This window comes from Macaca mulatta, chromosome 7 (assembly GCF_049350105.2).
Source record: "Macaca mulatta isolate MMU2019108-1 chromosome 7, T2T-MMU8v2.0, whole genome shotgun sequence".
In the NCBI taxonomy this organism is placed as follows: Eukaryota; Metazoa; Chordata; class Mammalia; order Primates; family Cercopithecidae; genus Macaca; species Macaca mulatta.
Window position 1 is genome coordinate 8567431 of NC_133412.1, and position 27333 is coordinate 8594763.

General features: G+C 41.7%; 1 protein-coding gene across 13 annotated transcripts in view; it reads left to right on the forward strand.

Annotated features, from left to right (window-relative positions):
* Positions 1 to 27333, forward strand: part of TJP1 (tight junction protein 1) — a 272656-nt gene that overhangs the window by 121421 nt on the left and 123902 nt on the right. For 6 of the 13 annotated variants that reach the window (XM_077939032.1, XM_077939036.1, XM_015141754.3 and 3 more), the window contains exon 1: positions 22625 to 23120. The exons of 6 other annotated variants lie outside the window; for them this stretch is intronic. In XM_077939032.1, the coding sequence (XP_077795158.1) occupies positions 23094 to 23120 (27 nt within the window). In that variant the 5' untranslated portion in view covers positions 22625 to 23093. Of the gene's footprint in view, positions 1 to 22624; positions 23121 to 23636; positions 23695 to 27333 lie in introns of those variants that run through there. One more of the 13 variants, XM_077939035.1, reaches the window with a different exon arrangement.

Below are 27333 nucleotides of genomic sequence, written 5' to 3' on the forward strand. Positions count from 1 at the left end.
TTCTTGTTTTTAGGGTCATTTTAGTGAGATTTAGGAGAGGATATAAATATTTGTGCAAATCCTCATCTTAAATTTAAGACCTTACTAAAACATTAAAAACTGCTTTAGCATACTTTGTTTGAGGGCTTGGGAGTATCCATTTTGGTCATTTTTCTGTTGTTATTTTCTTAGCCTAACAATAGCATTTGACACAGGTTACAGTCAATCAGTTCCTTCTTCAAATATGTTCTACAGTTGGCTTCTAAGACGCCATACTCTCTCTTACTGTCCACTCAAACTTAGTCGCCATTGCCGCTTCTCCCGAACCTCTTACCATTGGCATGCCCAAAGCCTGGTCTTGGATCTCTTCTTGGTATCTACACCCTGCTTTGTGAGCTAGCCCCTCCTCATGGCTTCAAATAGCATCTTAAATTGATGATTATTGGTACCTCCCACCTGAACATTTCTCCTTAGTCCAGATTGATCTCACCAGTTGCCTACTCAACATTTCTAGGTGGATATGTAATACATGACTCACATATAACATGCCCCAAACTTGCTCCTGACATCAGCCTCCAAAACCTGCTTTTCCAAGAGTCTTTACCGTCTTACTAGATGACTGTGCTGTCCTTCTAGTTGCTCAGATAAAAAATCTAGACTCCCCGCTTTCTCTGTACCCTGCATCCAATCTACCCTCGCATCTTGTCAGCTCTGCCTTCACAATGTGTCTGGAGTCCAGCAGCACCTCCACTGATGCGGTCTGGTCCAGGCTGCTATGATCTCATCTCTGGGTCACTGCTGGTGCCACATCACTGGCCTGTGTCCACCCTTGCTCTTGCCTTCCTTCTCTGCACAGCAGCAGCTTTTCCATTAGAACAAACACTCTGAACCGGGTGCAGTGGCTCACGCGTGTAATCCCACAACTGTGGGAGGCTGAGGAGGGTGGATCACTTGAGGTCAGGTGTTCGAGATCAGCCTGGCCAACATGATGAAACCCTGTCTCTACTAAAATACAAAAATTAGCCAGACGTGGTGGTGCATGCCTGTAGTCCCAGCTACTCGGGAGGCTGAGGCAGGAGAATCTCTTGAACCCGAGATGAGGTTGCAGTGAGCCGCGCACTGCAGCCTGTGTGACAGAGGGAGACTCCGTCTCAAAACTCCAGCCTGGGCGACAGAGCAAGACTCTGTTTCAAAACAAAACAAAACGAAAAACAGTCACTCTGGTTCTCTGCCCACCACTAGCCCAGCTCTGCTGCTTCCTTGGTCTCCTCCCCTTCAGTTCTCACTCTGCTCCGGCCCACTGACCTCCAGTTGTTCTCAGACATAGCAAGTCCTCTCCCACCTTGTGGTTACTGTCCCTTCTCCCTGGAAGCATTTCCCTGGATGTCCATGTGACTCACTCCCTGGCCTCTTCCAGCCCTGTGTTCCGATGTCTCCTTAAGCCCTTCCTGAATCCATAGATTGAGCTGTCCCCTGCCTTCCCCACAGATGCCCTATCCTCCTCTTTCACTTTCTTCACTTAGTTTTTCCTCTCTAGCACTTACTACCATTGAACATTTCACATATTTTTCTTATTTGTTTTATTTGTCGTCTGTGTTTTTCTAGTACAATGGAAGCTGTGGGGCAGGGGAAGAGGATTTTTTGTCTGCTCCTTACTGCTGAAAATTGAATTTGGTCTCGAAGATAACTTTCTTCATCTTAGGAATGGTTGCTTAACTCCTCCAACTTTGCATTGATAGAAAAATCAAAGAGGCTGGGTGCAGGGGCTCACCACCTGTAATCCCAGCACTTTGGGAGGCCAAGGCGGGCAGATCACCTGAGGTCAAGAGTTCGAGACCAGTCTGACCAACATGGAGAAACCCTGTCTCTACTAAAAATACAAAATTAGCCAGGCATGGTGGTGCACGCCTGTAATCCCAGCTACTCCGGAGGCTGAGTCAGGAGAATCACTTGAACCCGGGAGGCGGAGTTTGTGGTGAGCCAAGATTGCACCATTGCACTCCAGCCTGGGCAACAAGAGTGAAACTCCATCTCAAAAAAAAAGAGAAAAAGATAAAAGAAAAGAAACAAAAAGAAAAGAAAAAAACAGAAAGAAAAGTCAAAGGAACAGCAATCAATAGCAAATAGCAGGACAAAATAAAAGGGACATAAAGAATCGTTTGGTTAAAAAATGAGAATTTTTACTCATATTTTTGAGTGGTTATATATACTTTCTCATGCAGGGGCTCGTTTTAATCTTTATAGCAGCAACTTTTTAAAATATCAGTGATTATCCCCATTTTGTCCACCTGTAGAGAGCATGTAGCTGGCAAAGCCAAGACCATTATGCAACTTTGCTTGTGTGAAAACAGGTTAATTCAACATTTCAAAAGTGAAATTTCCTTCTTATATGTGGAGAAGAAAGGGGTAACTGAAGGAAACTTACTGTTGTTACCTATGGGCAGCAGGGTTAAGGGAACAGCAAAATGGCTCTTCCTGATTTCTTCATTAGAGATGTGCACTTCTGATCATACACTGGCCTGCCTTTACAGCAGGTTCTTGAACAACATCATTTCATTCAATGTCATTTTCTTACGACATTGACTAGAAAGCAATTCCTGGCCTGGGGCCACTGTCTGTGTGGAGTTTCCATGGTCTCCCCATGTCTCTGTAGGTTTCTTCAGGGACTCTGGTTTCCTCCCACACTGCAAAGCCGTGCATGTGAGGTGAACCATCATGTCTGCGTGGTCCCAGTGTGAGTGTGGGTGTGTGGGGGTGCACCTGTGGTGGGGATGGCATCCTGTCCAGGGTTGGTTCCCTCTTTGCACCCTGAGCTGTTGGGACACGATCTGGCAGACTCAATTAATTATTCCTGAATATGGAAGAATTGAGTAAATGGCTATGTTGCTTGTTCTTATTAATCTTTCTTAAATGTATGTATAGCTCACATTTATTTCAATGCTTAATAGTTAGAATAGCATTTGGGGCTTTTATTTGGAAGTTTGGTGATGTTTTTCTGGCCAGAAATATGCTCTAGGAACTTAATTCTTGTTTATATCAATGAACCTATGATACAACTGCTTTTGTTATACGTTGTTTCACTTAAAGTGCCAGTTTCTAAGATTCTATCAGTGATGTTAAGTGAGGACTTGCCGTATCTGGAAGCTATCATTTGCTCAAATTTTCATCTCTCTTTCAAAATAAAATAGCCTAAGTGGGTATCCCCGTCAATGTTTACCAGCAGATCAGAAAATCTTACTGTACCCACCACTTCTGGAAATGCTCCTACTTACGGGAATCCTTAACGGGATTCTGGCTTTAAAAAGCCCTAGTTATGATGGTGAACCAACTTTATTATGTTTAGTACATACAAGATATTGGAAGACAGAGACCACAAACTCTAATTTGATGCTTCTCAATCACATGTAAGTTACAGTCAAGAAATATATAAGTTGCATTTTTTATGATAAATGTTACTAAAAATCAGGGAAGGAAGGAAAGGAAGGAAGGAAGGAAGGGGAAGGGAGGGAGGAGGAGGAAGGAAGGAAAAAAGTGAGGGCTACAGTTTTGATCTTTTAAAAATCTTGAGAATTTACTAATCCTGCTACTCTGACTGGCAAGTTGAGAAACAGCATCAGGACTTTATAGCCTATACATGACAAAACATCACTAAATCAGACTAATTGAGGACAGAGAAAGTTAGAATCATCACAAAGTAAAATTATAGCATATAAAGAAATGCAGCCTTTTCATATTTTTGCTTATACTGTATCTCCAATTAAATGGTAACTAAGTGTTGCAAAGTATAGGTCCTGAAGGGTGGGCCTCCTTTTAATGAGTAGTTAAGAGTCATTTTAATCAGCAGGTTGTTTGTAAACATATGAACAAGTATAAATTATTTTCAGTGGGTTAAATATTTTTGCTGAAATATTTTCCCCCTGAATTTCTGCTTGGTAAGCTTTTTGCTATAGCCTAGCCCAACTAAATGGCAGCCTCGTCTAGGTTACATAAGGACACGGGGTTTCAGCTTGAACCCTAGCCTTTCACATTTGCTAAGGCCCAGACTTCCAGGCTGGTGGGGAGAATGTCAGGCTCGCTTCCCCTTGTTGTCAGCCTTATCCAGTCACATTCCACCTTCTTGTGAGTTCTTGTTGCTCGTGGGAAATGCCAATGTCCTATTTTTAGAAGAGCAGCCCTCAAACTGGTACCCTTTGAAATTTACTTCAAGGACTTTGAAATGCAGGAACTCTTATTCTCGGGTTCATAGTTTGCAATTTCAGATAGCCACACAGCTACAGTACCATCTCCTGGAGAAGCCTTCCCCAAGTCTCACTTACGCTCCCCTCTTCTGCTCCTCTCTCCTACCTGTACCCTTAGCCCTTGCTGTCTTCTTTCTTATTTTGTGTCCTTCTCTGGACTGTAGGTTCTTTGAATACTGAGACTTTCCAGTTATTCTTCTATCCCAAACACCTGGCATAGGGAGTGGCATCCTATCTAAGCAAACTGCTGGGACCCACTGGAGACAGCAGCTGGTGTCTTTCCAGAAGCTGAAGCTGACAAACAACTACCTAGAGCCCCTTTGGCCACATAAGGATGGAGGCTGCCTGGCCTCAGGAGGCGAGTCCTGGGGCAGTGTTGTGAGCGGGATGCGGGGGGATGGGGTGGGGAGAATCCATGCCCAAGATTCAGCTCCTGGAGGAACGGGATGTTGTCTGGAGCATCTCTTTCATGGGGAAAGTTCGCTGAGCCTGTCTTCTATCGCCCTTTCTTTCTTTCATTATTTATTTATTTTTATTTATTTTTATTTATTTATTTATTTATTTATTTATTTATTTATTTTTGAGATGGAGTCTCGCTCTGTTGCCCAGGCTGGAGTGCGGTGGTGCAATCTCGGCTCACTGCAAGCTCCGCCTTCTGGGTTCATGCCATTCTCCTGCCTCAGCCTCCCAAGTAGCTGGGACTACAGGAGCCCAACACCACGCCCGGCTAATTTTTTTGTGTTTTTAGGTGACACAGGGTTTCACCATGTTAGCCAGGACCATCGCCCTTTCTTGTCGCCCCTTCAGCTGTCCTCACCTACGTTTCTTCCCTCTTGCCCAACCTGAGAAAGAGAGGTTTAACTTAACAACATCTCTTCAGAGTGTTTAAAAATGACGGACAAACTTAAATGTGAAACTATAGAACTTCTAGAAAAGTCATAAGAGAGAGGACCTAGGACTGGGTGAAGACCTGTTAGACTTGATGCCAAAAGCAATCCATAAGAGGAAAAATTGATCAATTAGAACACATCAGAATCAACCTTTGCTCTGGGAAAGAGCCTGCTGGGAGGATGAAAAAACAAATTCTAGACGGGGAGAAAATACAGCATTCGCAAACCACATATTCAACAAAGTCCTTGCACATAGATACATAAAGACCTCTCAAAACTCAGTAGCTTAAAAAAATCTAATTAGAAACAGGATAAAAGACACACACCTCATCAAAGGGGACATACAAGTGGCAAGTAAGCCCATGAAAAGCTGTTCAACGTCATTAGCTATTGAAGAAATGCAGATTATTAATAAAATCACAAGGTATCATTACACACAAATCAGGATGTCTAGAGTGAAAAAATGGTGAAAACATCATATTTTGGCAAGGCTGTAAAGAAACTGGATCCCTCCTGCATTGGTAGTAGGAATATAAAATGAGACAGCCACACTGGAAAATAGTTTGGTAGTTCCTTTCAAAACTAAAAATGGATTTACCATACAACTTATTTCAATTCTTAGGCATTTATTCCAGAGAAATGAAGAGTTATTTTCACATGGGGATTTGTACACGAATGTTCATAACATTTTCATGGTTTTTGTATAATATTTTTCTTGTTATTTTATTATTTATTTTTATTTTTAGAGACAAGGTCTCTCTCTGTCACTGAAGCTGGAGTGAAGTGTCACAGTCATAGCTCACTGCAGCCTCTACCTACTAGGCTCAATCCTCCCACCTCAGCCTCCTGAGTAGCTGGGACTACAGGTGCACACCACCACACCCTGCTAATTTTTAATTTTTTAAATGTAGAGATGAGGTCTCACTACATTGCCCAGGCTAGTCTTGAATTCCTGGGCTCACGTGTTCCTCTTACCTTGGCATCTTAAAGTGTTGGGATTACAGGCATGAGCTAATGTACCCAGCCACTATTTTCATAATGGCAAGAAATTTGGAAACCACTCAAATGTCCTTCAATAGGTGAATTTATACCATGGAATACTACTCTGATAAAAAGGAAGGAACCATTGATACATGCGACAACTTGTATAAACCTCAAGGAAGTTACAGTAATGAATAAACATAATTCCAACAGGTTACGTACTCTATGGTTCCATTTATGTAATGTTCATGAAGTAACATAATTATAGAGAGAGAGAACAGGTTAGCAGTGGCCAGGGGTTAGGGACTGGGGAGAGAGGATGGGTGTAGGCTATAAGGAGTAACATGAGAGAGTCTTGTGGTGAAGGCATAGTTAAATCCCTTGGTGGTGGTGGTGGTTATGGTTATACAAGAAAGACTACATTGTGATAAAGTTACAGAGAGCTATGCACACACTACACACACACAGACACACACGAGTGCATGTATTAACAGGTGACATCTGAATAACATGTTTGGAATGTACCAATGTCAATTTCTTGGTTTGAATATTGTTCTAGAATTGTGTAAGGTATTCTTCACATTGGAGGGGCTGGGTGTGGGTAGCTTGTATTCCCCTGTACATTTCTTTGCAACTTCTTGTTTTATTTTGTTTTTTTGAGACAGAGCCTCACTCCGTCACCCAGGCTGGAGTGCAGTGGTGCAATCTCAGCTCACTGCAAACTCTGCCTCCTGGGTTCAAGCGATTCTCATACCTCAGCCTCCCGAGTAGCTGGAATTATAGACGTGCTCTACCACGCCCAGCTAATTTTTATATTTTTAGTAGAGACAGGGTTTTGCCATGTTGGCCAGGCTAGTCTTGAACTCGTGGCTTCAAGTGATCCACCTGCCTCAGCCTCCCAAAATGCTGGGATTACAGGCGTGAGCCACCGCGCCTGGCCAACTTCTTGTTAATCTACGATTGTTTCAAAATAAAAAGTTTTATAGAACAGTGGATATTTTATATATGAATAGCCTATATGATGAATTTATACATGCTAACAACCTAATTAACAAAGGGATGGACATTTTTGGAGACCTGGAAGTGAATCCTCAAAAGTCTAAAATCCTGTTCTTGCTAAGAACTAAAATTGTAGGTATTCCACGCTCAGATGCTTTTGAGAGGATATTTAACTTGAGGTCATCACATTGGATTGATACCAGGAATCAGCATATTGTGCGCTTGAGAAGAGCAGAGGTGCAAGTCAAAAGAGATATGTCTTACCACTGCAGGCCGTGCAAAGAAACGTTACTGGAAAAGGAAGCAGAAAGAGTAAAGATACCCCCCTGTGTCACCGGGCAGAAAGAAACAGGACGTGGTCTTTTGCTGTTGTTACTAAATATAGGTAGTCTTTTAAATTAGCCGTGTTGTTTTTATGTTTTCTTTATAAAAGTCTTACACGTATTTGTGTTAAGAATACACAACATATAAAGCCTACAAAATTTAAAGAGCCAATAAAGACTTTTTTTTTTTTTTTGAGATGGAGTTTCACTCTTGTTGCCCAGGCTGGAGTGCAACAGCGCAAAACTTGGCTCACTACAACCTCCGCCTCCCGGGTTCAAGCAGTTCTCCTGCCTCCGCCTTCTGAGTAGCTGAGATTACAGGCGCACACCACTATGCCCAGCTAATTTTGTATTTTTAGTAGAGACGGGGTTTCTCCATGTTGGTCGGGCTGGTCTCGAACTCCTGACCTCAGGTGATCCGCCCACCTCGGCCTACCAAAGTGCTGGGAAGATTTTTTAAAAAAAATAGTTAAACTCCTGTATCAGAGAACAGAACGAAACATTTAAAAGTATTGTTATACTTTTCTCACACATTGCTTAATTTGTTCTACTATTAATTACTATCATTAACTAGTTCTATTGTTCTGTTTAAATAATAACATTTATGTTACAGAAAGGTAAATAGTACAGAATAATATATTTCACCACCACATCTTTTCTGAGTTAAAGCAGTAACACGTGTATAATTACTTATTTCATGTTTTTCTTAGTCCATTTGTGTTGCTATTGCAAAATATCACAGACTGGGTAATTTATGGACAATATAAATTTATTTCTCACTGTTTTGGAGGCTGCAAGGTCCAAGAGGGCTGCACCAGTGGGTTTGGCGTCTGTGAGGGCTGCTTCCAAGGTGGCACTTCGTTGCTGTATCCTCTAGAGGGGAGGAAGACTGTTTCCTACATCGCAGAGGCAGAAAAATGATGGATGGGCAAAAAGGGATGCTCTCTCTCCCTCCAGTCCTTTTATCAGGTCAATAATCTCATTCATGAGGGCTCTGTCCCGTGACTTAGTTACCTCTGAAGGCCCCACTTCATAATACTATGACATTGGTGATTAAGTTTCAACACATGAATTTGGGGGGATATTCAGACAATAGCAATATTATGTTATTATGGGTTTTGTCATTATCACTGTGTCCCAGGTTGACTCTCTTAAAAGTTGATCATCCTGACCAGGCGCAGTGGCTCACGCCTGTAATCCCAGTACTTGGGAGGCCGAGGCAGGCGGTTCACGAGGTCAGGAATTCGAGACCAGCCTGGCCAACATGGTGAAATCCCGTCTCTACTAAAATACAAAAAAGTAGCCAGGTGTGGTGGCATGTGCCTGTAGTCCCAGCTACTCGGGAGGCTGAGACAGGAGAATGGCGTGAACCCAGGAGGCAGAGTTTGCGGTGAGCCAGAATTGCGCCACTGCACTCCAGCCTGGCGACACAGCAAGACTCTGTCTCAAAAAAAAAAAAAAAAAAAAAAAAGTTGATCATCCCACAAATAACAATAGTGTCACCAAGAAGCAGCAGTAAGTCCAGTTGAAACTGGCTTCCTGATCCACCTCTGTATTTCCTTTGAGGTGAGGATAGTGAAGAGTGTACCACGCTGCTCACACATTTACTTCCTCCTCCTGACACCACAGTGATTGCGTTTTCTCCCTGTTAAGAGAGCGCTCTGAATTTAGTGCCACAATTTAAATGCATTCTTGAATAATAATACCCGACAGAGACGGGAGTGAGACAAAGGGAGTATGAAATTAAAGAAGAAAAAAACTGGAAAATTTTTAAAAGAAATTGTTTCTGGCACGTAGTAAGAGGTATCTATCTCCTCTCTCTCTCTCTCTCTGTCCGTGTTTCTGTCTCTCTCTCTGTCCATCCGTCTATTTACCTATTGAACAGATGAAAAAAGAATGAATGAGTAAGTGACCGAAAGTATGCTAAGTGTTGCTAAGTTTTCCAGTCCAGCTAATTGTGGAGACTCTCTCAAAAGGATTTAGAGAATACAGATTTGAAATCTTTTGGGTGTTTATCACATTTCTTAGTTGACTTAAACTGATTCTACATGTGAGAATATCATGTTTTGTGCTTTTTGTTTTGTTTTTTTGCAGATAGGGTCTCGCCCTGTGGCCTAGGCTGGAGTGTAGTGGTGCAATCATAGCTCACTGCAGCCTCAACCTCCTGGGGTCAGGTGATCCTCCCACCTCAGCCTCACCAGTAGCCAGGACTACAGGCAATTTTGTGCTATTTTAGGCACCAGTTCCTTGCTGCATTCAGGATACCAGATAAATGAATTTGGCTTTGTCAGAATGTTTCCAAACAATCCAGAGACAGGAAGCCCCACCCTTTGAAAACACACACTCTCGCAACCATATATTTAAGCTGAGCTGGGATTTTGTATGGTTTTAAATGTGCCCAGCTTTTATACAACTTTTGATTTTCATATAATGTGCACTCCGTTATGGAAATATTAATCGCATTTAAAATTACACACTTAAAATTAGAGCTTTTCATGGAAGCAAAGTATTAATATATCGTTTTATAACAAGCACTGTGAGACCTACGAAGAACCGCATCCCACACTGGCCTCCCAGGCAGGGATGAGGAAGGTCAGCTTTTCACCTCGATCACCCAAAGCTATAGCTATAAAGGATCTTGGAATTCATCCAGCCCACTTCTCCTGGCCCCCAACAAGCCCCTCTCATCACCCCGCCCCCATTCTGCAGATGAGGAAACTCCATGCCCAAAAGACCTTTTCCAGATTATTTCCATCAGGTTCTTCCTGATGCCTTCACCATGTGTGTCCACACTTTGTTAAGAGAACATTATTTTATTATTAGGCAGCATGATAATGAACCTATTGGCTTGTCCTCAGCCCTTTGTGTTGCCTTTTCAGAAAGACAAACAGGACAGAACAGGAGCAGGAGAACAGCAGTGCTCCCCAAAGCGCAGAAGCCCTGTGGGGCCCTGGTTTCCGCCGGGTTTTGCTGCACTTTAAGCTCAGCTGCAAGTTTTCATTTGTCCCCTTCAAGTTTAGTTTCACAAATAATGAAGCTGCCACCAATTTTTCTTAGCTTTTACTGTCCATTCCTTCCATTCACCACATTTAATTATCTTTTTGTGTCATTAACCTTATTGAATAATGTTAACTCCAAAGTCATGGTTCAAAAAAGTATTTGACACATTTACTGGATAGTAGTTTGCTACTGCAAAATAGTATAAAACATCCTCAAGCCGGGCGCGGTGGCTCACACCTGTAATCCCAGCACTTTGGGAGGCCGAGATGGGTGGATCATGAGGTCAGGAGTTGAAGACCAGCCTTCAAGACCAGCCTGGCCACGATGGTGAAACCCTGTCTCTATCAAAAATACAAAAATTAGCTGGGTGTGGTGGCACCCGCCTGTCATCCCAGCTACTCTGGAGGCTGAGGCAGAGAATTGCTTGAACCTGGGAGGCAGAGCTTGCAGTGAGCCAAGATCGCAGCACTGCACTCCAGCCTGGCGACAGAGCGAGACTCCATCTGGAAAAAAAAAAAAAAAAAAAAATCCTCATTTACTCACAAGATTCTTAGACTTTAAAAAATACACTTACAAAAATTATATTGCATCTTTAAAAATATAAATGAGGAGGTTGGATAAATTAGCATGTAAATGTGGGTGGCATTTTGTGAATAGTCATTTTAATGTACTGAAAATAGCTATATTCATCAAAGATTAAAGTATCAATTAATTTAAAAATACTTTTCAAGTAGGCTGAGTGCAGTGGTTCACACCTGTAATCCTAGCACTTCTGGAAGGCCAGAGCAGGCAGATCACTTGAGGTCAGGAGTTCAAGATTAGCCTGCCCAACCTGACCAAATCCCATCTCTACTAAAAATACAAACATTAACCAGATGTGGTGGTGTGCACCTGTAATTCCAGCTACTCGGGAGGCTGAGACACAAGAATTGCTTGAACCCGGGAGACAGAGGTTGCAGTGAGCTGAGACTGCGTCACTGCAGTCCAGCCTGGGTAACTGAGCAAGACTCTTGTCTCAAAACAAAAAATTTTCGAATTAAATAGCTACTATTATGGAGAAATATTTAACTATCTTGAATTTTTCTTTTACAAGTACAGTATTTTGCTAATGATACTAAGATTACACAACTCTTATACATATATTATTATAAATTATGTGATTCTGCTAAATTGATCAGATTTACTTGAGCTTTTTAAGGTGAAAATGTTTTGATATTTTCTTTTAGTAAAAAATACTTCTACTAGAAGATCCACGAGTACCTCCGTGGCTTCTCTATAGACCTTTTGTTTGTGGCACTCTAAATATTCCCTCATGAATCCTTATACCTGGATTCAACATTTGCAAGCAAAAACCTTTGGTAAGGAGGAAACATGATTTGTTCTCAGAGTACACAGCGTGGAATCTGCTTTGCTGGAAAGTGTGCCAGCCAAGTTGATGTGTGCTAGCGTGGCCCAGTGTGGCCTTCAGGGGAGGAAAGGCTAGGTGGCCTCTCACGGGGATGTGTGCTCTCTCCACACACTGGCCACTTGGGTTGCAGAATTGTGTCAGGGGAGAAAGGCCAGGCCATCTGCCAGCAATCTCAATGCAGTAATCTCAATGACTGTTTCTGTAGTGTCTGGTCATAGTTGACCAGAGGCAGAGCCAGACCTTTTTAGTCTTCCAAGGAAAAAAAGTCCTACATAGCTTATCTTCCCACGTCTGCCTCTAACAGTGGAGTAACTACTTGGTTTTATAGCACTTCATATATACAAAAGGAAGTAGTCTACCTAAGCCTTCCATTGCCTTTAGACAGTTTCCATATATACCATTTTCTAGTGACATGGCATTCCCATTCAGACACCCTTATTGAGTACATGGCATGTCCCTCACAGTGCTAAGAAGCTAAGACAGTCTCTGCAGATGTGTATAATACTTCTATAGGTTTATCCTTATGTATCAGTCAGTCGTTGCCATGTAACAAACTACCTCAGTATTTAGCATATTAAAAAACAATCATGATTCTGTGGATAGGCAAATCTGGCTCAGACAGCTAGACTTGCCTGGGCTCGCTGTGCAGATGCAGTCAGTTTGTGGCTTGGCTGGGGCTGCGTGGGCTAGAATTCCCTCACTCATATGTCTACAGGTTGGCAGACCCTCAGCCAGGGTCTCTCATTTCTTCTCCAGCAAGCTAGTCTGAGCTTCTCCTGTGGTAGGCTCAGGACTCTCAGCAGCCCCAGTGCCGTAGTGCTGTTCGAGCCTCTGCTTGTGTCATGTTTACCCTTTAACTAAAGCAATTCTCACTGCTGACCAGATTCAAGGGATGGAAAAGACTCCATCTGTTGATGAGAAGAGCCCCAGTGGCATATCCAAACAGGGTCAGGAATAATGTATGGCAATTATTTACAATCTACCTACTTCAGCTGACAGAAATAGTTCAGTTTTTATGTTACTGTTGATTTGTGTGATTTAAAAACTGTCAAATGTACACCAACATTTAAACATACTCCAAAGAAAGATGAATAATACAATAAACCCTCCATGTGCTCATCTCTTGATTCACCAATTTTCCATATTCTGCTACATTTGCCTCCTCTATTTTTTATTTTTCTCTTTGCTAAAGTATTTAAAAGCAAATCCTAAACATGTCATTTCAACTTTACGTATTTCAACATGTATCTCCTAAAAAGGGTCCCTTCCTTATGTAGCCATGATGCCATTGTCACATCTAGGTACCATCTAACACTCAGTCCATAATCACATTTCTCCAATTGTCTTTAAAATGTCATTTTACAGTGAGGAGATTTGAAAAGAAATCCACATAAAATCCACAGCAGTCCCATTTTTCTTTCTTTTTTATTAACTTGTTTTTAAAATGGGGTCTTTTTTCCTAAATAGACCTTCCTACATCTGTCTGTTAAGCTTGCCTTTGGAGTCATTTAACTTGCACCTTCTTCCCTTGTATTTGTTTATGCACATTAGCCCTGTAGACTGAATTTCATTCAGGTTTCACTTTTTGGCAGGAATCCTTCATAGATAATACTTGTGTGCTTCCAATTGCCTCACATGGGAGGTATAAATGTTTGCTTGTCTTGTTTTTAAGATGTTTATAAGATTGATCATTTGATCCTTTAATGATCACTGCCTGAATCTATTATTTCATTAAGTGGTACAGGATGATGATTTTCTATAATTCCTTCCAGATTTATTAGGAAAAACTTTCCCTCAGCAATTAGAGTTATTTGGCTATCTGAAATAAAGTTCATACAAAATATATTCTCCCCTTTTAATTGAGAGCTTACAGAGTAAGGACTTGGTTTTATTCAATAGGTTATTGTTTGTTTGGGGGGCTCTCTTGCTTTCCTGCTCTTTTCTGTTAATTGTGAATTAATGGGTTTTAGATATTCAGGGTGTTTCAGTCAGGTGCATTCTTTTTCTTTTCTTTCTTTCTGTTTTATTTTTGAGGATCACATTGTATCATCTTTGGCCAATAGGAGCTACTTGTTGTCAGCTTCTGTATCCTTTTGACTCATTATTCTTTGAGAACTTCCTTGCTTTCTGGCCCCAAATGTCCCAAGGTTATCTGATTATCTTGTATATTTCTTGCTCCAGACCTGTAATCAGCTGTTCCTTGTTGGAGATTACAATACGGACATTAGGAGTGCTCCTTGCTATTGAGTTTCTGTTACTCCCAGTCCTTTTCAATGGCCAGAGCTAGGAATTATATTAAAAAAAATATTAATTCTGAATTTTTCAACTTAAACTAGAACTACAAAATTTTTACTTAACTTTTTTATTTTATACTTGTTTCTCTTTTCTCTTAAACAGAAAATCTTGGTTTCTAACAACATTAACATACATTAATATATATTAGTGTAATAATATGTAATAATATTAGCATTATTATATACTAGTATATAATAATGTTAATATTACTTTGAAATTCTTATATATTTATATGTAGCTTCAAAACTATTATATACATAGTATGGTAATGTTCATATAAATTGATGTGTGTTAATTGCTAATAGATGTAAAACATAATAATATATATTACATCATATATTAGACAATACATTATACATATTATACACTTACATAAATATTATTCTGACATGTATAATTACATATTAGATGACATGCTAATGAATATGTAACAGTTTTATATTAGTTAATGTACACATACACATATAGAGCAGTTTCAAAGTAATAATGTTATTACTAAAAGACTGCTGAATTAAATTTAAGATTTTTTTACAGTGCTACTTTCATTAGAATATGCTAGTGTCATTGGAAATAATTCTTTTATCTGTATAGTTAGGTCACTGATTTAATGTATATGAATTTTCTTGCTTCAATTTTTTTTCAGCTTTTAAGAGACTGCTTTTTTTTTTACTTCATTGTATTTTTTTTTTAATGTAAGATATGTTTGTTTCCAGAGCCAAAGTGGTTTATAATAAGGGAATATCTAGAAAAGTCTCGTATCATTGCTGCCCTGTCTCCCCTAAAATAACCATTATTACTTGTTCTTAGTTTTCCTTCCAGTGTTTCTTTTTACAGATGTGTATTTATCCTTCTTTAAAATATTTTAAAAATAAATATACTTACCTGTTTTTAAAATGCAGTGTTTTACAAAGTTCTACTAATGTTTCTGTATTTTACATTTATTTGTTTTGAAAGACTTGTTATGAAGGTTTTATAACCCACACATTGAAAAAAAAATGCCAACAGTATACTTTGGGGGAGTCTTCTGCTGCTTTTAAGAAATCTTTTTTTTTTAAGGCAATGAATTTGGCACTACCTGCCATTTTGGGAGGACAGACTCTAATCTAAAGAAATGTAAATTTCTTCTAATCTCCTCTTAGGGTTTGAGGCTCAGAAATGTCTCACAGCAGTTCTTTCACAAAGGTGAGCATGAGGAAAAAAGTTTCCTGAACTGAATCAGAAATGTGACACTCCACGTGGACCCTCAGTGTGACTTTGTATTTATGCTCTGCCCCCTCCTCCAGGCACCCTGACACACCTAAGCTTATGAAACTCCAGAGGCTCAAAAGTAACATGTCCAAAATAGTTTTCACAAGATTTGTAAAGTAGGAGGAATTGGCAAAATTGGAAGCATATAGGAGAAATTAAAGAGTTAAAACAGGCAGAACTTGATGCAATTTAAGTATACTGTACCCATGTGAATCTTTTAGTTTTCAACAAATGTCTCATAGTTATGCAAGATATTAATATTAGGGGAAGTCAGGTAAAGGGTGTACAGGAACTCTGTGTACTATCTTTGCAACTTTTCTGTAAAGCTAAACTTATTCTGAAATAAACTGTACTTAACACACACACACATAGAACCAGCCAAGAGCCAAGACTTAGAATTGGGGCCCAGCATGGTGGCTCATGCCTGTAATCCCAGCACTTAGGGAGGCCAAGGCAGTGGATCCCTTGAGGTCAGGAGTTCAAGACCAGCCTGGCCAACATGGTGAAACCCCATCTCTACTAAAAATACAAAACAAAACAGAAACCTAGCCGGGCACTGTGGCAGGCTCCTGTAATCCCAGCTACTGGGGAGGCTGAGGCAGGAAAATCTCTTAGACCCATGAAGCGGAGGTTGCAGTGAGTAGAGATCAAGCCACTGCACTCCAGCCTGGGCAACAGAGCAAGACTCCACCTCAAAAAAAAAAAAAAAAAAGAAGACTTAGAATTCATTCAGTTCAAAAGAATACATGTTAACAAATCAAAAGAAATAACCTGATAGAGCAAAATGGGTAAGTGATGTAATAGGCAAGTGATACACCATTGTTGTCTACCAGAAAGGTGAAACTACAAAAGATTAATATTATCAAGTGTTCATATGCGGGGAGGGGAGGAAACAAGATAAGTTGATCTGGTTTTCTTAAAGGGCAATTTGGCAGTATCAGTGAAAATGTTTTTTTAAGTAAGCATATATTTTTGTTTGTTTGTTTGTTTTTTGAGACGGAGTATTGCTCTGTTGCCCAGGCTGGAGTGCAGTGTGGCATGATCTTGGCTCACTGCAACCTCTACCTCCCAGGTTCAAACGATCCTCCTGCCTTAGCCCCCCTAGTAGCTGGAATTAACAGGCACACGCCACTATGCCCGGCTAATTTTTGTATTTTCAGTAGAGACAGGGTTCCGCCATGTTGGCCAAGCTGGTCTCAAACTCCTGACCTTAGCTGATCCACCTGCCTTGGCCTCCCAAAGTGCTGGCATTACAGGCGTGAGCCACCACGCCCGGCATAAGCATATTCTTTAACCTAGAAAATTCCCTTTTGGATGTCTCTCCTAGAGAAATACTTATACATATGTACAAAAAGATATATATGTATTTTGTTGTTGTTGTTGTGACATTATCATAGAAATCATCTTAGTTTGATAAACTATAATGCACCCATATTATGGAATACTAAACAGCCATTTTAAAATGATGAAACAGATTTTCATTATTTAATATAATCTCCAAGGTGAAATATTACATTAAAAAGTTACAGAACGTAAATATTGTCTTATCATTTAGAACACACAAAACCATATTCTTATATTCGTATATTCTCTCTCTCCTTCTCTGTCTCCACACACACATATCACATAAATAAATAAACAGAAAGTGATCTGGAAATACACTCTCTAGTTAGGCTTAGATCATAGTATTCCTGGGTAATTATAGGAATGGGAATGCAGTGGGTGTTGTTCTGTTGGACTTTAAAAAACATTTCAATTGCATGAATCTTTCACAGAAGGACTATATGCCAGTATTACTTGTGAAATTAAAGTGGGGAGGGGGAAGAATGTCAAAAAACCTGGGCATGCATTCACAACAGAAAGACCTAGTTGTGACAGACGACTCTCGAGAAGCTTGTCACAAACTGACAGAACAGTATGTGCAGGAAGAGGTGGACTCAGAGCTGCCTCTATAATCTAGGGGCCCTTTGTTTCAAAGGGAGGAAAAAAGTGTCTGTCATTAAAGGTACACATAAAGCTTTTTCTTTTCTTCCAGGGTTTCCATCCTGACTTGTCATTTTTTAAATGCACTATTTCACGTTCGGAGTAAAGAACAATTAAAAATGTGAATTATCAGCATGAATTTTACTGTTTGTATTGTGCAACACCAGTTTTAAATGCAAATTTCAGAATATTTAACTCATATGAGGAGTCACTGAAATTACACAGTTTATATTTTGTGGCTTGTCCCTGGAGGATGCCTCAAGCTGGCTAGAAGAGACTGAACACAGCCAGACTCGGGAAGGTTGGAAGCAGGGAGAGGATCCCATCCCCAGGCAGGGAGACAGCCCAGGGAACCCTCTGGCCCTGAGGCCCCAGGGGATCGGGGGTGGGTAATGAGGCAAGTACAGACCCTCATAGGGCCCTGGGGTCCCACTAATGTGTGCTGGACCTGATAGCTTGCTGTGATGACATTCAAGCATACCTCCTGACCTAAATGCCCTGCTGGGGACAGGGTCTGGGGACTTTGAGCCACAAGACTATTGCTGCAACCCACAGCAGATGGTAACCACCAAGAATTCTTAAACCTCCATGACTGGATCTGGAACCCAGGCTGGACCAACGGTTCACCCCACCAAGACATGGTCTCCAACCAGGCAGCCACCACACAGAGTGATACTGCCTGTTTGGGGCTTTTGTGCACTCAAGACGCTGTGGGTATGCATACTCAAACCCCACTCCTTGCTTGGATCCCTTTCAGCAGTGGCAGTGGAGCAGAGTGGGAGAGGACCAGCAGGGGTATCAAGAGCTGTGGGAGCGGGCAGCTCAGATACCCTCCTAGGAGGCGACAGGACCCTGTGAGAGCAGAGGCCCCAGTCCCCCAGTGTGTGCCTCATTTTCCCATTGACCTTCACTTACAAAACACAAATCCAAAACGAAAAGTCCTTACAATTCAAGACAGCAACCACATTAAACCCAAACTGCAAGCCCTTCTGCCCTGGGGTCTTGTACACCTGCAGTAGTGCACGCCTTGGTAGGTAGCCTGGGGAGCCCTGTGTTTAAGATGGGGAACACTAGAGGAAGCTTGAATTCTCAGAGGTAGAATTCATTAGCTAATGACAGGATGACGATGATAGAGAAAGAGGACACAGCTGAGAGGGTCAGCCCCCCAGACGGGATTCGTAACCCTTGGGGGGAAGATGGAGAGGAAAAGCAGATGCCCAGGGTAGGCTCGTCAGTGTTTTGGCAGGAAGGGAAGGGAGTTTCTATTCCTTAATGTCTGTTTTCTCTATGGATTATGAGATGAGATGTTTTGCCTGGGCTGGGGAGGGAGTCTTAAAGGAATCATAGGAAAGTGTAGCTCAGAGTGGAGGAGCTGTGAAGAATGGAGGAAAAACCTCTGAGAGATGAGCCAGAGGCCTATATGCCAGCCTGCCTGGATTCCAGTCATGGATTTACGGAACTTCCGACCTGCCTGGTTGTGCAATATTTAGGACCCTGAATAAAGAAAGCTCCACCTTGCCCCAAGCAGAGGTAAGGGTAGCCCCAAAGGAGGAATTCTTTTGAGGGATAACTTTCTGTATACTGAATTGAATTAAAAAAGACTTATTTTTTAGTGTTTATGTGTTCTTTAAAAAAAAAAAAATGAAATGGTGTTGGTAATAGCTTTCTTTTTGTATTTCTAAACTGTGGTAATATGTACATAATATAAAATTTGCCATTTTAATTATCTTTACATATACAGTTTATAATGTTTGTTTTAAAATGTTTTTACTATGTAAGATTAAAAAGTTGGTACTCCTATAATGCATCTCTAAGATGTTTTTAAAATTTTTATTGGTCTATGAAATTTAGAAACATTATGAGCCTTAAAAGAATTTTTCCCCCATTTAACATTGTTACATGACTTTATTGGCAGAGGAAAATTCTGTAACAATTTGTAGAATCTTTAATGGTATGGCCTAGGAGTGAGATCAGGATTACTTTTGGTTGTTATAACATCTTGGTAAAGTGCTTCTCCTAATATTTTGTATATATTCTCTTCTGTGACATTATCGAGATTGTCTCATGCTCTACTACCGTAAATAAATACTTCCTCTTTGTATGTCAAACGTAAACTCACAGTTCATATAAAAATAACATAAATATGCTTTCATAAGGATCTTTTTTTGCAATTAAAACCATCAATATACGTATACACAAATTAGGCGTGGATATAGTTGTTCATTTGGTCAAGGCTGTTTTATTAAGTAGTTGTATCTAAAATGTGTAAAGATTTTGCACACATAATGCTTTTTTCATTCTGAGCCGCAGACACCAAAAATCCCACAGGAAGTTGTCTTTTAAGTGTTGTGGTTTTTTAGTTTCCTGTTCAGTTGCAAAAATGATCAGAAATAAGATAAATCCGTACAATCGAAAGAGATTTGTGGTTAAACATTATTGTAACTCTAAATGAGAATCCTTAATTAACTTGTATTTCTTCCCATATTGATCTAGAGGAGCTATGATGACATGCATATGTAAGCATAAAAGTCAGAAAATACTTTTTTGGTGTTCCATGGATAAACTCTTTAATTGTTAAAAGGGTGATTCTTTCAGATAATGCTTTATGCTTTCCACTTGTTATCAAAGCACCTACCCAAAAAATAAACTGTAGGAATAGAACTTTGTTTTTAATTGTTGGCAACAGTATTTTACCTTTATTTTACAGCTGATAAAAACCTTCTCTTGTTTATCTAGAGAAAAGAACAGACTTTATGGAGTTTAATTTAGATATTAAAAATACCATTGAAAAATTTTAAAGTGATACTATTAGTCACTGAAATACTAAATATAATTTTTAAAGAACAGGATTCTCATGATGAAATATTTTTTCTTGATTTCATTTTTTAAACCATGGCAAAGGTGAAACTGTTAAATATGTAACTATTTTTAATTAGTGACAAATAGTTGCAATCTAGCATTTAAATTACACATTGGACAACTTGTAAAAGTGACTAAGAAGGAAAAGTGAAAAAATGTCAGTGTATTTGTAGATACGTCTCTCGATTTAGGTGCTATTAAAGACACCACACCTAGTTCTAGGCAGGTTATGCAATTGCACATCGTAAATGGTAAAGATAATGTGAAGGTCTTTCATCACCACCTTTTAAAATTAAAAAATACCTCCCAAACCTTTTTAAATGGTGTTTGCACATGAGGAAATTTAATCACAATCTTTTTTTTTTCTTTTTTCTTTTTTTAAATAGGGTCTCACTGTTTCCCAGGCTGGTCTCAAACTCCTGGCCTCAAATAATCCTCTGGTCTTGGCCTCACAAAGTGCTGGGATGATGATGATGATGATGATGATGATGATGATGATGATGATGATTTGAGGCAGAGTTTTGCTCTTTTTGCCCAGGCTGGAGTGCAATGGCTCGATCTCAGCTCACTGCAAACTCCACCTCTCGGGTTCAAGCGATACTCCTGCCTCAGCCTCCCAAATAGCTGGGATTACTGGCGTCCGCCACCATGCCCGGCTACTTTTCTTTTATATTTTTAGTAAAGATGGGGTTTCACCATGTTGGCCAGGCTGGTTTCAAACTCCTGACCTCAAGTGATCTGCCTGCCTTGGCCTCTCAAGTGCTAGGATTACAGGCGTGAGCCACTGCGCCTGGCCTCAAGTGCTGGGATTATAAGCGTGGGCTACTACGCCTGGCCACAATTCTTTTTTTCTTTTTTTTTTTTTTTTGAGACGGAGTCTTGCTCTGTCACCCGGGCTGGAGTGCAGTGGCGCGATCTCGACTCACTGCAACCTCCGCCTCCCGGGTTCACGCCATTCTCCTGACTCAGCCTCCGGAGTAGCTGGGACTACAGGCACGCGCCACCACACCGGGCTAATTTTTGTATTTTTAGTAAAGACAGGGTTTGACTATATTGGCCAGGCTGGTCTCGAATTCCTGACCTAGTGATCCGCTCGCCTCGGCCTCCCAAAGTGCTGGGATTACAGGCGTGAGCCACCAGGCCCGGCCCACAATTCTTAAAAGAATAAATACTTTGTCCAAAACCAAAACAATTACAACATGACTTTAAAACAAAAATGACTTCAACCATTTTTATTGAGAACAAAATGGCTCTTTTCTAGTTCAGATGGCTTTGAATTGCAAGATGTGTGGCATTTTACTTCGAAGCCTTAATTGATATTTACGTGTCATCTACACGTATTTCTTTGTCAAATTTGTTCTTTTCATACAGTTGAATTCTAAAGAGAAAACCATTGTCTAAAACCTGATGTTTATGCTTTCTTCCATTTCTTCTGTGCCGGTTGTGGCACTATACCAGATACTTTAAATATGTTATCATTATGTTACTAAGACTTTCTGGCATTTTTGAAGACCTTTACATTTACAAGTGTAGATTAGTGAGGCTAGGAATGGTTTCTTACCATGTCCCTTGGTGTTTAGCAAAGCCGTCAACATTGTGGGAAGTTTGTGTAGTGGCTGATTACACTGAACCATGGACTGCACGTTTTACACCCTTTTCTGCCCAACTTTGAGTTGCAGGGACAGCGTTTGGAATGCAGGGCAGCTTGACCCGTTCAGTTAACAAGAATTTCAGCAATCTTGATGGTCAAAAATAAACTTTTGAGATTCCTGTCTAGATGGGCGGGAAAGAGACTTTGGATATATCTTGAGGTCTAATGTGGGGTGTGGGCCGAGATGGCACAGGTCTCTAGGGTGTGTCTCAGGCTGCTGCCTCCGGGTGCCCATGACCTCATCACCAGTTTCAGCCTTGGCAGTCGGCGCTGGTGAACGAAAGCAATGCTCTGACCCTGCTGGAGCTCCTCGGAGATGAAAGCCATGACGCGCCTTGCAGAAAATGCATTCCGCCTTCCGTGGAAACAACGCCCAGGCACGCGGTGACAGCCGTGACCATGCTGTTTGCCCAGTGAAGGAAACAACTGTCGGGTATCGGCTCTGCCGGCCTTTCCAGCCGCACTCATGCCTGGGGCTCATCCAGCGTGGCTTGTCGAGGAGCAACTGGACAAGTCTCTCAAGGAAAGCTTTGGTGCACAGGCGCTTTCTCCTTGGGGCGAATTCTGCCGGACCTTGGATAAAAACAAACAGGAAGACTCGCACGGCAGCGGAAACTGTCTTTCCAAGTTACTTGGGTTACCCGGCTTTTCCTTCCGCGCCTGGGGTCGGACCCCGGCCGCTCGCCCCGCCCCCTCCCCCGCCGCGGTCCCGCCCCCGCCCCGCCCCGCCTTGCCTCGCCTGGTCCAGCCCCGCCCACGTCGGGCCGGGCATGCTCAGTGGGCCGGGCCGGCAGGTTTGCGTGGCCGCTGAGTTGCCGGCGCCGGCTGAGCCAGCGGACGCCGCGTTCTTGGCGGCCGCCGGTTCCCGGGAAGTTACGTGCGGAAGTCGGCTTCCGAGGAGACGCCGGGAGGCCACGGGTGCTGCCGAGGGGCGGGCGACCGGGCGGGGCCGACGTGGCCGGGCTGCGAAAGCTGCGGGAGGCCGAGCGGGTGGCCGCGCTCGGAGGGAGGTGCCGGTCGGGCGCGCCCCGTGGAGAAGACCCGGGCGGGGCGGGCGCTTCCCGGACTTTTGTCCGAGTTGAATTCCCTCCCCGTGGGCCGGGCCATTCCGGCCGCCCCCGCCCCTGCCCCGCTCGCTCTCGGGAGATGTTTATTTGGGCTGTGGTGTGAGGAGCGGGAGGGCCGGCGCCGCGGAGTTTCGGGTCCGAGGAGCCTCGCGCGGCGCTGGAGAGAGACAAGATGTCCGCCAGAGCTGCGGCCGCCAAGGTGAGCGCCTCCGCGGCCGCCAGGGCCGGACCGAGCCGAGCGCCGCCGCCCGCCCGCCGGCATCGGGCCGGCGTCCCGCCCTCCCTCGCCGGCGGCTACCTGGGCCCCGGGGCGGCGGGGTGGGCAGGGCTGGCGCGGGGCCGCGGGCCGCGGGGAGACCCTCGGGCGGGGGCGGCGCGGGCCGAGCTGGGGACGGCCGGGGAGGGGGCTGCGGGCGCCCGGCCGCCGTCCTGGGCAGGTGCATCGCTGCCGGCGCTCGTTCCTGGCTGCGGTTCGCCGAGGGCGGGGACGCGCAACAGGTCCCTCGCGGAGAAACTCGGCTCCGGTGAGGGTTCTGCGGCGGCCGTGAGCCGGCCCTCGGTGGGTCGGGGCTTGGGGTGCCACCTCCAGCTGACCGGGAGCTGCTGTCTTTGGAGGAGTGGTTGGTCCCCGGCGAAACCTTGTAGTTTCGATCTGATGTCACTCCCTGCGGTATGCACACGCCAGCGATAAGGCTTTGAGACTGCAAAACACTCCACTCAGCCTGTGAGGCGTAGTAGGTCGCGTTTCTTTCATGCCGTGTGACTTATTTAAGGTAACTTTGAAAATAACCTCTTTAACATTTAGTAATTTAACTTGAATTAAACTTTCAAAAGTAATACAAAGTATTCCGAATGGATAATAGGATGAGCTCTTAAAAATTAGTAAAGACCGGTGAGTTCAGCCAAAAAAAAGTAACATTCTTCCTATCACTTTTCCCATGTGCTCTGAAATATTCCATTTTCCCATTGCTTGGAAACTGACTTGTGTATTACATTAAAAAGCCAAAATTCCTGAAAAACAGAATCCTTCTCTCATTTTGTATATTAATTTTTTATATAAAGTAGTACTTGCTATTTCAAACAATTAAAGGAATACAGAAATGTGAGCAGTAAAAATCTGCCTTTTAAAGAAAATCAATTCATTACTTAAAATAGTGTCGAGATACTTGGGCAGATAGTGGTTTTATGTGTGCAGTTTTGTTTGAAATGCTTACTCGTAACATCTGCGAGCAGGAATAATACGCCTCTGAAACTGTTGAACTCTCACAGAAGCTTGTTTGCTGGCTGGGAGAAGCTAGAGGTTACACTTACTAATGAATAGATCGTTTTAAGGGATATACTATTCTTCGTTTAAGAAAAATTTAACTTGTACCTTTTTGACCTTATATAGATGAAGAACAAGCTAAAGGTAATACTTTATCCAGAGATTTAGGATAAAAGGCAACATTTTGCTTTGGTTTTAAAATAAGCTCCCATTATTTATCTTTTCTGGGGCTTCCTTTCCTAGGAGGAAAGGCTTTGTTTCCGTATTACACAGAATGTCACTTTGTTCCTGAAGTGTGATCTCTGCTACTTAATATGCAAGACAACACACTTTTAAGAGGTTATTTCAAGTATGGAGAGAAATACGTTTTCAGTGGATTGCCGCAGTAAGGTGATTTAGAAGGAGAAGGAGTACTTGTTTTCTTGAATTATAGTATTGAGATTTGTATGGCATATTGAAAATATTACATTGTAGGGATGTTTTTTGCGTTCTAAATATTTACGAGTAAAATGCAAGTTGAAAGCTTATTTTTTAGGATGCTGTATTATGGAGCCACCTCAGAATTTTATATAGAGCAAAACAGGCCATAAATAAATAGATGAAATGAAATAATATTTAGTGACCTGTTTCCCTAAGTCACATTTAATTTTTGAAGGTGGTTAAAATGCTTACTAAGAGCCAGGCTGGACTCAGTGCTTTACGTATGATGCTTTTGTTTTCTGCACCCCCGCTCAGTTAAAAAAAAAAAAAAAAAAAAAAAAAAGCAGCAGCAATATTAATTTGGGAGCTTGTTGTTTTTTGTTTTAGCGTAATAGTTTGGAAAACTCCTGTCTAATAAGCCCGTGCTTTTGATTCTTTTTTTTTTTTTTTCGTAATGGTTGAATAGTTTGTCATCCTATGAATATGCTGCTGTTTAGAGTATCTTTGCTTTATTGATAATTTGTTTCCAGGATTTTGCTGTTGGTATAGTAGCCTTTTTATATCTGTGCACATATATTAGTGCATATCAGATTCTTAAAAATGGAATTACTGAGGCAAAGGCTATGTGCAGTTTAAATGCTGATATACACTACTAAATCTTTCTCTATAAAGACTACCTAGAAATAAATATAACAAATATTGGTGAGCTACTGGAATCTTAATGAAGGACATAAAGTGAAGTCTGAAAAAACGAGATGAAACAATATATTTTCCAGATGGAGACGGTCACTGTTGTAGAATTTACTAATTTTCCCCAAGTCAGTGTCTTCTAGTGTCGTATTGTAGAAAACTTGACATATTGATAAGAAAACCTACCTGATAAAATGATAGCCACAAAATTCTGGAAAAAGAAGGCCCTATCAGGAAACTTGTTAGAAATTCACATTTAAAGCAGCCCGTCAGTTCAGGAACCAGGGAGTCCAGAAACATCTGTGCATTTATGGACTTTTAGTAATTATGATCATTGGTATTAATGCATGTCAGGTATTGTTCTAAGTGCTTAATTTATTTAATTCCTACAGTAACCCTATGAAGTGAACTATTATCTCTACTTTTTGGTGAAGAAATTGAAACAGAGATACAATAACTTTTAAGTTCACTTAGCCAGCAAGGTGGCTAAATATGTGGTAAAAGTATGTGGTAAAAACAACATTGTAGTCTATTGGAGAAAGAGTGGCTTGTTCAATACGTGGTGCTAGGACTACTGGTTATCCATGTTTTAAAAATGTTTTCTGCCTCATAGGCTAAAAAAAACAGGAAATCTAAATGACAAAGAGCAATACAAATTATAGTAGAAGAAAATGTAGAATACTACTTAATATACATATATGTATGTATGTACCTAGATTGAAAAGAAGATACTAAAGAAGTAGTAAAGGTGGGCAGATCACTTGAGTTTGAGACCAGCCTTGCCAACATGGTGAAATCCTGTCTCTAAGAAAAATGCAAAAATTAGCTGGAGGTGGTGGCGTGTGCCTATAATCCCAGCTACTTGGGAAGCTAAGGCAGGAGAATTGCTTGAACCTGGGAGGCGGAGGTTGCAGTGCGTTGGGATTGGGCCACTGCACTGCAGCCTGGGCAACAAAGTGAGACTCGGTCTCAAAAACAAAAAGTAATCAAGGAAAAAACGTGGCTGGGTGCGGTGGCTCATGCCTGTAATCCCAGCACTTTGGGAGGCCAAGGGGGTCGAATCACGAGGTCAGGAGTTCAAGACCAGCCTGACCAACATGGTGAAACCCCGTTTCTACACACACACACACACACACACACACACACACACAAATAGCCAGACCTGTAATCCCAGCTACTGGGAAGGCTGAGGCAGGAGAAACGCTTGAACCCGGGAAGCAGAGGTTGCAGTGAGCCAAGATTGCACCACTGCTCTCCAGCCTGGGCCACAGAGCGAGACTCAGTCTCTAAATAGATAAAGGAGAAAAAGTTTTCTGTATGTGTGATATACATCTGCATTTGCAATCAGAATTTTGTTTACTGGTGTACTTAATATAAGATTATTAGAAAGTTGAAAAACAAGAATTAAAATGGTTCTCTGCGTCACCAAAGAATTGTTTAAATGTGTAAGAAAATGCTATGAATCATTATAAGAAACAGTTTCATTGGTTGAATCACAGAAAGTAGCTGAAGGAAGTTTCAGTGACTTCTGTGTTTTCAAGCTGTTTCCCTTTGGAGGAAGCAGTAAAATTTAATGTAAGATTGTGCTATTGTATATGCTTATTAGATTTTGCTGCATACTAAAATGTTTTTGGTAAGTATCAGGAATAGTAGTATTCCCTGCTGTGGCTATCTGAAATTACAACGTAGGTTAGTATGAAAATGGTTTATGTCACTTTTTACTGTTACACTGATTTACATGATTCCCAGGAATTGATTTATTGTATCAAGTGGAGCACAGTGGGCTTTTTTTTTTTTTTTATAATTTTACTTTTAAGTTCTGGGATACATGTGCAGAATGTGCAGGTTTGTTACGTAGGTATACGTGTGTCATGGTGGTTTGCATCACCTGTCAGCCCATCATTTAGGTTTTAAGCCCCACATGCATTAGGTATTTGTCCTAAATGCTCTCCCTCCCCTTGTCCCCCCACCCCCCAGCAGCAGGCCCCAGGCCCTGGTGTGTGATGTTCCCTTCCCTGTGTCCATGTGTTTTTATTGT